We start from the raw sequence: 13,015 nt of genomic DNA on the forward strand, positions 1-13,015 counted from the left end.
TGAAAAAAAATTTTACAAAAACATTTTAAAATGTTATATTTTTTAGTTGAAAAATATTCTTTCGTTGACCGTATTTAAATGATCCATCATATTTACAAAATTTATATCCTTTTATATTTGTTTTGTAAGAAGTGCATATTTCGTCTTTTTAACCGTCACTTGTTTTAGGCGTTCCGGATTTTGCGCCATTGGAAACAAGCTTTTGGCATTTACCATTCAGCATTTCGCATTTTGAATGTTATATTTTGTATTTTTTTTTTTTTTTTCTTTATTACCAAATGAGGTATATAAATATATTTGACATAATATGGACTGCTCAACTGACACTCATTTGTCACTTGTTTAATTCTCATGTGGTAAAATAAAAAGAACCTCAAGTGGTTTCACCAGTTGGCGATATCTCCATCACTATGCTGCCATTAATATTCTGTTAATATGCTGCTAATGTGCTTCTAATATGCCGCTTCCATCCCGCCTACAAGCGCGGTTTCGTTTCCAGTGAAATGTTAGAAATACTTTTGAGGGCCTGCAATTTTCCGTTTCGTCCAACCCTAATATTCACCAGTCCCTTTTTGTTAATATTGTAAAGAGTATGTGAAATACCTTTGTAGTAGTAAGGCTTAGATTTATACTGATAGGAGCTGGGTTGACCTGAATTTTTGTAAAGAAGAAATGGATTTGGTTCAATTACTCTTGAGGCCCTCCATTTGAATGGTCTAATATTACTATAATAATTTTGTAGTTTTCTTCTAATTATACCATGATATTTTTTAAAAGAAATTTTACTTTGTTTTCGGCAAAAATAAACAACATTAGAAGGTATTTCTAAAAGGCGTCTATTAACAGTATTCCAGTATTTCGGAGCAGGCACCACTTTTTTATTAGGCAGATAATTTCTTGATACGTCTTCAAGAGCCTCACTAAATAATTTACAAGTACTTAAATCTTTATCTACAAATGATATTGAATTTAAGTTATATATTGGAATGGTATTATATAACTGTAACAAACATTCTGCACATTCCTCAATCAAAATAATACTAGAATTAGTAGGGGTATAACCATAAATACCTGACGATATGTCAGGTAAAATAATTGAAGAAATACATAATTCATTTAATTGTTTTAAAACATTTGAAAATGCATATCTTAATTTATTGGATGATACGTAAGTATTTCCTTGCCAATAATATGGCATTATTAAAAATGCTAACAATTTTACTTTATCACTAACATTATATGGTTTTGTTAATATAACATCACCTATTTGTAATTTTTTAGAATTTTCTACTAACTCTTTAAATCCTTTTTCTGAATTTATTACAGTCATTCCATTTATATATTCTTCTTTATGTTCATTTAATGTGTCAATTCTCTTCTTAATTAAACTCTTTATAGATACAAAAATTTCCTTTACTAATTCTCTCCCTCCTTTTTGCAATACATATGCTCCAAATCCGCTTAAGGGTATAAAATTCGAAACCATCGGTACAATCATGCAATCTGCCTCTTCTTCTAATATATCATTATGTATTATTTTTACGCAGCCAAATTCGTCTAAAGTCATACTCTTCATTTCGTGCTCGTACTTGTTTTCTGCTACCTGCATATCTAACAAATTTTCATCATCTGCATTATCGGTGTGATGGGAGTGATAGTCATAGTTTAAACCGTTATCCTTTACTCCTCTTAAAAAAAACAAATCGTTTATTTCGCTTTTCTTATTTGGGAATATTTCTTTCATTACACTTCTATTCTTACCTTCTAGAGCATCCAATGATCTAACATAATCCTTGTGATACTTCAAAGCTCTGTCATTTATCGTTTTCAATTTTTTGGTCAAGTAGGAGCTACCGAACCTTCTTTTTTCGATAGATAGAATTTTCATCCATTCACCCATTTTCAATATTGCTTCGGAATCTTCTCCTCTATTTCGTAACTGGTACCTTCTGCTTTTTATTTATTTTTCAACTTGAAACTATTCAAGTGTGAAATTTGTACGTTTGTACATTTATACGTTTGTACATTTGTACGTTTGTACATTTGTACGTTTGTACATTTGTACGTTTGTACATTTGTACGTATGTACATTTGTACGTTTGTACATTTGTACGTTTGTACATTTGTACGTTTGTACATTTGTATGTTTGTACCTTTCTACCTTTGTACGTTTTATTTTTTTTTTTTTCCTTTTCTTTTTATCTCTTGCAAATTTTTATCCTTTAAAAAATTGTCAAGCACACATCTGCTATAACATTACTATTATTTTGCAAAAAAAGAAAAGGTGTGTGCTCTTTAGCTTGCAGTTGTATTACTCTTCCCTTATTCCTTTTTTCTACAATTTAAAATAGTCATTGCATTATATTCAATACATTACAATGAATACATAATAATTTATGTATTTATTTTATATTTTTTTTATATCATTTTATTTTTATCCTTTTTTTTTTTATCTCTATTTATTCATTAATTTCGACTTGTTTGATCATTTATTCTTTAAAATGTACTTGTTAAGTCTTTTAAAGAAATAATAAATACAAAATTGATAATGCTATGTGTTTAAAAAATTATTAATGAAAAAAATTATTTTTTATATACATATATATATATAAAAGTAAAATACAAAATAAAAAGGAGAAAAAAAGGATACAATATTATATATATAGCATATATATGCTTAAGGAAAATAAAAATGACAAATAATAAAAAGATAAAAGTGGAAATTTTAGCTTATTGAAATAGTATAACATTTAAATAAAAAGTTTTATTCGTGATAGTTGAATTAAGCATGATTTTGTTACGATAGAGCAATATTGCCGTTACATTCGTTTACATATAAGCAAATGTATTCACAGACGAATACATATATATATAAATAAATAAATATATATATATATATATATATATATATATATATATATAAGTATGTGCACAGAAATATGTAGTCATGTATATATTTATGTATGTGCACGCGCGCACATGTAGAACTGCTTAACGCATGGAAGGATTAAAAACGGATTGTATTATATTCTTAGAACAGTTATTTCCTTGCCTGTTCTTAAATAACTACAATAGTTCATTTATCCAACATTTTTCTATATCCATTTAATTCAAATACTCTAATTACATCTCTAATAACATCATTGTTATCCATTCCTTTTATACCATATTTTGAAAAAACAAGAGATAAATCATTCGATAAATTACATAGTCCACTTTCCACATCAGAATAATTGTACTCAGGGTTAATATCAGGGTTATTTTTTAGTAAATTTCTTAATAAAGCTTCATCTACAAATAAAGATATAAAAAAAAAAAAAAAAAAAAAAAAAAAGTTTAAAAAAAAAAATACTGAGTGGTTGTGCATACATATCCATATAAGCATTTTTACGTAGAATGCAGAAATAAATTACCTTCCTTCTTAAAATAAACTGCTTCTTCGGACGTTCTATTAGTATCGAGGAATTTTACACCTCCAAATTTTTTCTTACACATAAACTTTATATTAATGGTAACATTGTCATTTACTTTACTTTTGATAAAGATTTTTCTAGCAATTGTAGGTACCATTTCTGCACACGTATGATTTTTAATCTTTTCAAATTGGTAAATTTAAAAAAAAAAAAAAAAGAAAGAAATTGGAAATACGGAGTAATAAACAAGGAACAATTTATATCTTTTTCGACAAAAATAACGATGCAATAATTATGAATTCATATTTATACACAGCATTTGAAATAATAAAATACTAAAATACTCAAGTTTCGTAAACAGTTAAGATTTTGTATAAAAAAAAAAAAAATTACATTATTTGACTATATATCACTTAAAAAAAATTGATACATGTGCATATAAGCACATATATATATACATACATACTCACATGTTTATGCGTAAATTTTAGTACATTATTTGTTCTCATTAAGTTTATTATTTGTGTAAAAGCGTTATTAAAAATATGTTGTTTAAAAATTCGTTTCAACGATAATTTAATTTTTTTTTATTCATTATTTTATTTTTTTATTAGTTCATTTTTATTTTTTTATTATTTCATTTTTATTTTTTTATTATTTCATTTTTATTTTTTTATTATTTCATTTTTATTTTTTTATTATTTCATTTTTATTTTTTATTATTTCATTTTTATTTTTTTATTATTTCATTTTTATTTTTTTATTATTTCATTTTTATTTTTTTATTATTTCATTTTTATTTTTTTATTAATTTATATTTTTCGTTTGTTCCTTATTTTTACAGAGGCCTTGAAAAATATATTTATCGTTTTGTTATATTTGAGGATGTGCTTTTAAAAAACAAGAAAAAAATTAAAGTTTTTCCAAAAAAAAAAAAAGTAAATAATAAAAAATAAAAGAAAATATAATATAATAATGGCACAAAAACAAATTGTTTTTCTTAAATGCAGTACTATTTGACATGAAATACATACATGTGTAGTTCGTAAAAGCGCGTAAAGTTTTTACATATGTAAGTTATATATATACATATATACACACATTTATCTATATGTGTATATAGCAAATTTACGTATACACAGGCATTGGTATCTTCTAGGTTAACTAGTCATACATTTGCATGAACGTTAAAGCATTAGACTATTGTTTTTATTTCAAAAAAGGATTTTATAAAATATATATGAATTAATGTTAATAAAATTAACAAGACTATTTGAATTTCTGACCATAGGATTAGTTTGGAATTCATTTTTTCGTTAAATTGTTTATACAAATCTGCATTCTCCATCATTCGCTCTTGTTCGTCAAAAACCTCCAAAAACTGAAAGGTAAATTAAAGTTAAAACGTTTCCGTGAAAGTGTGAATACTCGTAAGTAAAAGCATTTGTATTTATTATATATATACGTATATGAGAATACACATGTGCACACATACTGATAAGTGATGTAAAAGAGGGTTAAACTGAACTTCAAGTTAGGAAAACAAATAATTTCAGTTTTTCTTTACTTGTTCATATACTTCGGACGCTTTATTAGATATTTGTTGCACATCATCAACTGTACCATAATCCAAGTCACCAACATGATGACCTTCTTTTATTCGCAGAGTAAACATTATTGTCAGTTCAGAATTTTTTTTATTTTCATAACAAAAAGAATAAATCCCTGCATTTAAAGCCTTTTTTTTTTTTTTTTTTTATTAATTGTTAAGGAAAAAAAAAAAATTATAAATGAAATATATATATATATATATATATATATATATGTATACATACAAGCAAACATATATATACATAACAACATGCACACACGTACATATACATACAGTATAAAACACAATCTCTTTACTCTCTTTTATCTCAATATAAATGTGCGCGCAAAATATTCCTAAATTGATTAATTTTTAAAAAATATATGCATGGCCATTTTTTTACCTCAAGTTCGAATTTCTCTTGTTCCTTTTCTGACGTAAAAACATTTTCTTTTTTATTATAATGTCTTTTGACAATGGATATTGTGCAAGCCGCGTTCGTTTCAATTATTTCATAGGATCTAATAGGAAAGAAATGTACACATAACTGTATGTATGTGTGTATGTGTGTGTGTATGTGTATATGTGTGTGTGTATGTGTATATGTTTGTATGTATGTGTATATGTGTGTATGTATGTGTATATGTGTGTATGTATGTATGTACGTACGTGTCCACTAACATTTAAGCTTATATATATGTTTATATATAGACACAAACACAACTGACGATACGCAAATGTAACAAGAAAAAGTAATATTCTTTATCTCCTTTTGTACCCAACAATAATGTTATTAACATCAACTTTAAAGTGAAAACAATCCTTTTCAAAAGGTGCTACGAGAAAATGAGTACATTGAGTTATTTGTAACAGTACCACCAAAAAAAAAAACCCAAACAACGAATTATTTAATAAAATCATCTTTTACTTTATTCTGCTTATCGTTACATACACGCATATATGTGCTTCTTTCGTTACCTTCAATAAATGTTACACTTATGCACTGGAAAATTTTAAATTACAACGGCTGATATACATGAACATATGTATAATATATATACATATACATATACTTGTATATATATTTACACTACAGTATTACATAAAAATTTAGTTATTAACATATGAACATATATATATACATACATATATATATATATATATTATATTTACAAAATTACGCTCATACAGTGAACTATCTCGAATGTAATTTGTATTTATTTATTTGCACTTATTTTTAATTTCTCATTTTTAAAATACGGAAGCTTTCTCTATTAAAAAAAAAAAGGAGAAATCTTATGTGAAAGAATATTAACTAGAATGTTACAAAATACCCTTAAAAAAAAAAAAAAAAAATTATATTAATTATCTTAAAGCGAGTAAATATATATATGCATACCTCATTACGATTACAAAAGAAGTATTTTTTTATAATGATGTTACGGTGTTTGTACTTGTGTGTGTTCTTTTATTAATTGCAGAGTAGTACGCAAGTTATTGTAAAAACTCGAACATTAAAAAAAAAAAAAAGAAAAAGAAAAAGAAAAAATGCAAGAAAAATATATGTACATCATTATGTATATATGTATATATACCTCAGTGCAAAAGTAAAAAAATATTCACTCGAAAAAAAAATATGCGCGTTCGAAACAACGCTTACAAATTTTACGTATATATTTACACATTTTGCCCCTCCCTAAATAATACATTTTAAGGCTCGTTATATCGTATGGTATAATAAAATATATTCTGATTTGTTCATATTTTAATTGAACATTTTTTCAAGTTGTATATTATTACCCTCATTTTATTTAAAAGGGGCAAATTATTAATTTGAGCCTTGTTAACATAAGTTTCTGAAAGTATGAAGTTGAAAGAATAGTGCTATTTTTCAATTCGTAAAAAAAAAAAAAAAGAAGAGCAAAGAAAAGAAAATAAGACTTTTACTGCATACGAAGATAACAATTTGGTGTTCATTCGCTTATATGTATATATAGATACATATACATACTATCCTACATACTATCTTACATACTAGCTTGCATACAAATTTGCATACATACGTACATACTCAAACCCTTGAATACGTTCGTACCTCCACTTGACGCTTTTCCTTTTTTAAAAACTTCACCCCTACCAAGTGGCTATTCGAAGCTGCACCACGACGCAATGAAAGGAATTTTCTCATCACTAAGAAGATGGTACTCATCTGGAAAAAAAAAAAAAAGAGCCAACCCCGTAATTTTAATTTCGAACAATCGTAATATTCATTTTAACTTATCGTTAGAAATATTTCTATTAAATAATTATAATGATCTGTTAAAATATTTAAATGTAAATACAATTGAGAAATTTAATGAACCTGTTTTATTTTTATGGAGAAACAACAAATCCATAATTATAGGAAAAAATCAAAATATATGGAGTGAATGTGATTTAAAAAATATAAAAAAAGACGATGTGTTAGTAGCTCGACGATTTACAGGTGGTGGTGCAGTGTACCATGATTTAGGTAATGTATGTTTTACATTTTTAAATAATAATGTAAATACATCAAATAATTTCTCCATAATAGTAAATACGTTAAAAAATCATTTTAATATTAATGCTAAGATACAAGGAAGAAATGACATAACAGTAAATAACCTCAAATGTTCAGGATCAGCTTTTAAAAAAGTAAGAGGTGTTTTTTTACACCATGGGACGATATTAGTAAATTTAGAAAAAAATGTTTTAAGTAAATATTTAACACCAGATAAAATGAAATATTTAAAGCACGGAGTAAATAGTGTTAGTGCTCGAACAGTCAACTTGAAAGAAATTAATGAGAATATCACATGCGAAAATTTGAGTATAGCGTTAATCAAGGAATTCAACGCTTTTTATGGAAATTACTGCAATGAAAAAAATAGTAATCAGAATGGACAAAACTATGATTATTATTGGGAGAAGGGTGAAAAGACGGATAAGGATATGCAGGAGAAATCTCACCTTATTAGCAATAAAGCAAAGGATTCAATAACAGTAGAAATAAAAGAAAACAACGTGGATGAAAACATGCGAAATGATAGTAGTATTCAAGTTAGTAAAGACAATATATATAATTTAATTAACAGTTCATTCATAACCCCAAACAATTTTAACATTCATTATATAGACACAAATGATAATATCACAAAAAATCCGGAGTTTCTTAAATATTATAATTTGTTAAAAGATTGGGACTGGTGTTATGGGAAAACACCAAAATTTCAAAATAAACTTTGTAAACAATTTAATTTTGGAAAAGTGGAAATATGTTTTAATGTATACAACGGGGTTATAAAAGATGGCAACATTTTTTCAGACTCATTAGATGTCAATTTAATTGATCAACTTAAATCTATTTTTAATAAGGATATTAAGTATTCAAAAGAAAATATTAACATCTTTTTGCAAAATTTACAAGTAGAAAATAAAGACTCACTGGCGGAAATTACCCCGTGGATTTTACAAGAACTGTGAATAGGACCTGAGAAATGGGACTAGACCCAATTTCGTAATTGCAGAAAGTGGTTTTTAATTTTTTTTATTTTATTCTTATTGTTACGTTCATTATTATTCGCATTGTTGTTATTATTACTACTATTATTACTACTATTATTATTACTATTTTTATTATTACTATTACTATTACTATTATCATTACTGTTGCTATTATCATTACTGTTGCTATTATCATTACTGTTGCTATTATCATTACTGTTGCTATTATCATTACTGTTGCTATTATCATTACTGTTGCTATTATCATTACTGTTGATATTATCATTACTATTATCATTATTATTACTATTATCATTATTATTATTATATTTTATTATTTTTATTGTATTATTTTTTTATTATTTTATTCTTCTCTTTTATGGAGAATTAATTTGCTGCGCTTACATTTGTCCATTTTCCCCTCATTTAAATTCTAAACACAGTTCCTACATTTTATGTGCCTCTATTTTTAAGTGTATTCCCCTCACACACATACACACGAACATATGTACTACGTACATATAATTAATTCCCTTTTTTTTTTTTCTTAATTATTATGCACCATTCGGATTCTCGACTCCACTCATTTAATCCACATGTGTGGGGAAAAAATATACCAAATGTGATAAATAAATAATTATATATATATATGCATTTATTTGTACATGTACATTATGTGTGTGGGTACGTGTACAGAGCCGTTTAAATATGTCAATTTTCCAATATTCAACTTTTTATTTTAATCTTTAATTTGTTCTCATGTTTGTAAGCAAAAAATTAACGAAAAAAAAAAAAAAAAAAAATACAGTACAATGCGGTACAATACAATATAATGCAGTATAATACAATATAATGCAGTACAATACAATATAATGCAGTACAATACAATATAATGCAGTATAATACAATATAATGCGGTACAATACAATATAATGCAGTATAATACAATATAATGCAGTACAATACAATATAATGCAGTACAATACAATATAATGCAGTATAATACAATATAATGCAGTACAATACAATATAATGCAGTATAATACAATATAATGCAGTATAATACAATATAATGCGGTACAATACAATATAATGCAAATACAATATAATGCGGTACAATACAATATAATGCAGTACAATACAATATAATGCAGTATAATACAATATAATGCGGTACAATACAATGCAGTACAATACAATATAATATGCAAGCATTTATGAGTCTATGCATTTATGCACTTATAAATTTATGAGTGACCATATTGTGAAAAAACAAAAAAAAATATCAATCGACGAGCTATAATTTTTATTTTTTTCATTTTAAAAAACAAAGAATTAGCAACATACACATAACTAAATTTTAAAATACACATTTGTTATATGATGTTGATTTAATAAAAAAAAAATATTAATAAAATAAAATAAAAAATTCTAACACGTCAATAATCATTATATAATAAATCCATTTTTGGAAAATTTTTTGAAAACATGCCATTTCAGGTAAGCGATATCTCTTAAGTCATATTTTCTTCACTATTTAGAATTACATATATATGTAACACGTACGTATGCGCAAACATTCTATCACATGTATGTTTTGCTCAAACGCATTGGCAATCAATTACTTTTTGTTAAAGCGGAGTTTACGCAATTTTTCCTTTTCTCCTACCTTTCCTTCGCACTGCTCCTTTTTTTTTTTTTTTGCTTTCCATTTGTTCCTCTTCCGTATCAGTTAAATCGTCTTTTACATCTTCCACCCCGTTCGTAACTAAGTCTGCCTCTGCATCTTCTCCCTTGTCTTTCTCTTTTTGAGTCAAATTAACTTTTGCCGCTTTATTAATTTTTCTTTTTGTATTTTTTTTTGAGTTTTCTTTTTCTTTATGCTTTGGTTCTTCATCTACGTTGGGTATGGGATTAATACTATCAGCACTTTTACAAGTACTTTCATCCTGCACAATATTATTTTTTTTTTTATCATAAAATATTAATGTACAATCATTAATGATATCATTTTCCTTCATTTGTTTGCTTTCATCTTCTGCTTCTTTGTCCTCCACTACTTCCCTTTCATCTTCTACTTCTTTGTCCTCCTCCTCTACTTCTCTCCCAGCTTCTGCTTCTTTGTCCTCCTCCTCTACTTCCCTTTCATCTTCTACTTCTTTGTCCTTCTCCTCTACTTCTCTCCCAGCTTCTGCTTCTTTGTCCTCCTCCTCTACTTCCCTTTCATCTTCTACTTCTTTGTCCTTCTCCTCTACTTCCCTTTCATCTTCTACTTCTTTGTCCTCCTCCTTTACTTCCCTTCCATCTTCTACTTCTTTATCCTCCTCCTTTACTTCCCTTCCATCTTCTACTTCTTTATCCTCCTCCTTTACTTCCCTTTCATCTTCTACTTCTTTGTCCTCCTCCTTTACTTCCCTTCCATCTTCTACTTCTTTGTCCTTCTCCTCTACTTCCCTTTCATCTTCTACTTCTTTGTCCTCCTCCTCTACTTCCTTTTCATCCTCTTCCGCTTGCCTCTCCCCGTGTGCCATAATCTTCCTGTTTATCATTTCCTTTAGGTTAGAAAATTGCTGCATCCAACCCTCATCGTTGAAATCTATTTCATAATTTGTCGATTTTATGGCTTCAATTTTTTTTTTAATAAAATCTTGAGTATTCTTTTGTAACAACTCTGTTTTTTCATTATATTTTAAAGGACGCCAAAATATAGTGGGGTATGTATTTGTACTAATAAAATTTTTCATTTTATCATAATGATTAATTAAAGTGAGTTTAACTAATTTCCCTTCATCATTTTTTATATTTTTTTCTAAATTTTTTATATCTTTAATATATGCTATTATTTTTTTCTCTATATCCTCTAGTTCATTCTTTTCAAACAATTTTCTTTCTTCTTCTAATTTATCTTCAACTCGTTTGTTTTGCATTTGATGCATTTGAATAGTCTTGTTACTCTTTTCCTGTTCTAGTGCATCCTTTGCCTTTTTCAAATGATCAAAAAGACCTATCTGTAATAGTCGTTTATTCCTCGTTACGGTTGTCAAATCGTCTTCTAATTTTGGCTGCAATACAGAAGTGGGAAAAAATAATGAACGTACCCAAGCTTATAACGTACGTTGACATATATACGCATGTATATACACAAACATATACCAACGCATACAAACACATACAAACATATACCTACACGTACAAACACATACAAACATATACCAATACAAACAAACATATACCTACACGTACAAACACATACAAACATATACCAACACGTACAAACACATACAAACATATACCAACACATACAAACATATACCTACACGTACAAACACATACAAACATATACCAACACATACAAACACATACGCACACATATGCTCATGAAAGAGGTCATATGAAACGTTTGTATTTCATACCCGCTTTTCTACCGTGAATTCTGGAAGGTTAACCTAAAAAATAAAACAAACACAAAAGAAAAGAAAGAAAAAATCATGCCAAAATGAAGAAAAATTTGGAAAAAGAAAGAAAAATAATTGGGTACACTCAATAAGCTAGGTGTACATTTCCATAAATTTTACTATTCATTTGCTACCTCATCACCTTATATATATGTACATAAACATACATACATACATACATACAATCGCTCATATCGTTACCAAGTGTTCGTCCAGAATCGCCCGCTTGTGCCTTGCTCTTTTGCAATTTTCCCATTTTTCATCTTACAAAATTGAAAAAAAAAAAAAAAAAAACCATTTTCAAGATCATTCCTTGCATTACCTAATATGTTACATATTAAAGTGAACATACAAATGTACACACATATATATATATACATATGTACGTACATAAAGATATGAACATACGAACATCATTAGGAATTCATACAGAAAGGGGAAAAATGCATAATTCAAAAGAACATTCGAGCATGTACCTGAACAAAGATATGTTAATCTGTTTATATAATTTATTATTTTTGCTTTAATAGCATCTCGCTCTAAGTAGTTCTTTCTTATTGTTATCTTTAACCTATCCTCTTCCGACAAATAACTTTTCATTTTACTCCTAAAACGTGGGCACAAGTTATATACATATAAATATATATATATATGTACAAATACATAAACAAATATTAATATACATATACATATATATATATATATACATGTATGTTACTGCTTCACTTACTGAGCATATTTTTCCATACAATGATATACTTCATGCAATTTATTTTCCTTTTTTTAATTTTCCTTAAATTCGTACTTTTACAATTATCTGTACAGCAGTAACAGTACTCTATGTTTGCATTATTTTTGTTTTTCTTTTTTCACATACTAATCATTATTGCATGTTTGTTTTATCTCTTTTTGTGTAAATGCTCTGTTCATATAACTTAAATTTTTCATACTTTCTTTAAATTTGTTTATTATGTTTTGCTATTAACTTCTGTATTTTTGCTATTAACTTCTGTATGTTTGCTATTAACTTC

The 13,015-nt window shown here is 26.8% G+C and overlaps 5 protein-coding genes across 5 annotated transcripts; 1 reads left to right on the top strand and 4 right to left on the bottom strand.

The window, feature by feature from the left end:
* Window positions 1-475: 475 nt before the first annotated feature.
* Window positions 476-1,900, bottom strand: PmUG01_14031000 (conserved Plasmodium protein, unknown function; the record flags this gene model as incomplete). The annotated part of the gene is made up of 1 exon (XM_029007864.1): window positions 476-1,900. The coding sequence occupies one exon, from the start codon at window positions 1,898-1,900 to the stop codon at window positions 476-478; it is 1,425 nt and encodes a 474-aa protein (XP_028864211.1).
* A 1,176-nt stretch (window positions 1,901-3,076) lies between these two features.
* PmUG01_14031100 (conserved Plasmodium protein, unknown function) lies at window positions 3,077-3,570 on the bottom strand (the record flags this gene model as incomplete). The annotated part of the gene is made up of 2 exons (XM_029007865.1): window positions 3,077-3,291; window positions 3,414-3,570. 2 exons carry the CDS (start codon window positions 3,568-3,570, stop codon window positions 3,077-3,079), a joined length of 372 nt encoding a protein of 123 aa, XP_028864212.1.
* A 1,038-nt stretch (window positions 3,571-4,608) lies between these two features.
* PmUG01_14031200 (cop-coated vesicle membrane protein p24, putative) lies at window positions 4,609-5,925 on the bottom strand (the record flags this gene model as incomplete). Its single annotated transcript, XM_029007867.1, has 4 exons — window positions 4,609-4,794; window positions 4,993-5,151; window positions 5,408-5,525; window positions 5,783-5,925. The coding sequence occupies 4 exons, from the start codon at window positions 5,923-5,925 to the stop codon at window positions 4,609-4,611; spliced, it is 606 nt and encodes a 201-aa protein (XP_028864213.1).
* Window positions 5,926-7,173: 1,248 nt separating this feature from the next.
* Window positions 7,174-8,508, top strand: LipL1 (lipoate-protein ligase 1, putative; the record flags this gene model as incomplete). The annotated part of the gene is made up of 1 exon (XM_029007868.1): window positions 7,174-8,508. One exon carries the CDS (start codon window positions 7,174-7,176, stop codon window positions 8,506-8,508), a length of 1,335 nt encoding a protein of 444 aa, XP_028864214.1.
* Window positions 8,509-10,172: 1,664 nt separating this feature from the next.
* PmUG01_14031400 (conserved Plasmodium protein, unknown function) lies at window positions 10,173-12,584 on the bottom strand (the record flags this gene model as incomplete). Its single annotated transcript, XM_029007869.1, has 4 exons — window positions 10,173-11,591; window positions 11,943-11,975; window positions 12,186-12,247; window positions 12,461-12,584. The coding sequence occupies 4 exons, from the start codon at window positions 12,582-12,584 to the stop codon at window positions 10,173-10,175; spliced, it is 1,638 nt and encodes a 545-aa protein (XP_028864215.1).
* Between the last annotated feature and the right edge of the window lie 431 nt (window positions 12,585-13,015).

This window comes from Plasmodium malariae (genome assembly GCF_900090045.1).
Source record: "Plasmodium malariae genome assembly, chromosome: 14".
NCBI classification, from domain to species: domain Eukaryota; phylum Apicomplexa; class Aconoidasida; order Haemosporida; family Plasmodiidae; genus Plasmodium; species Plasmodium malariae.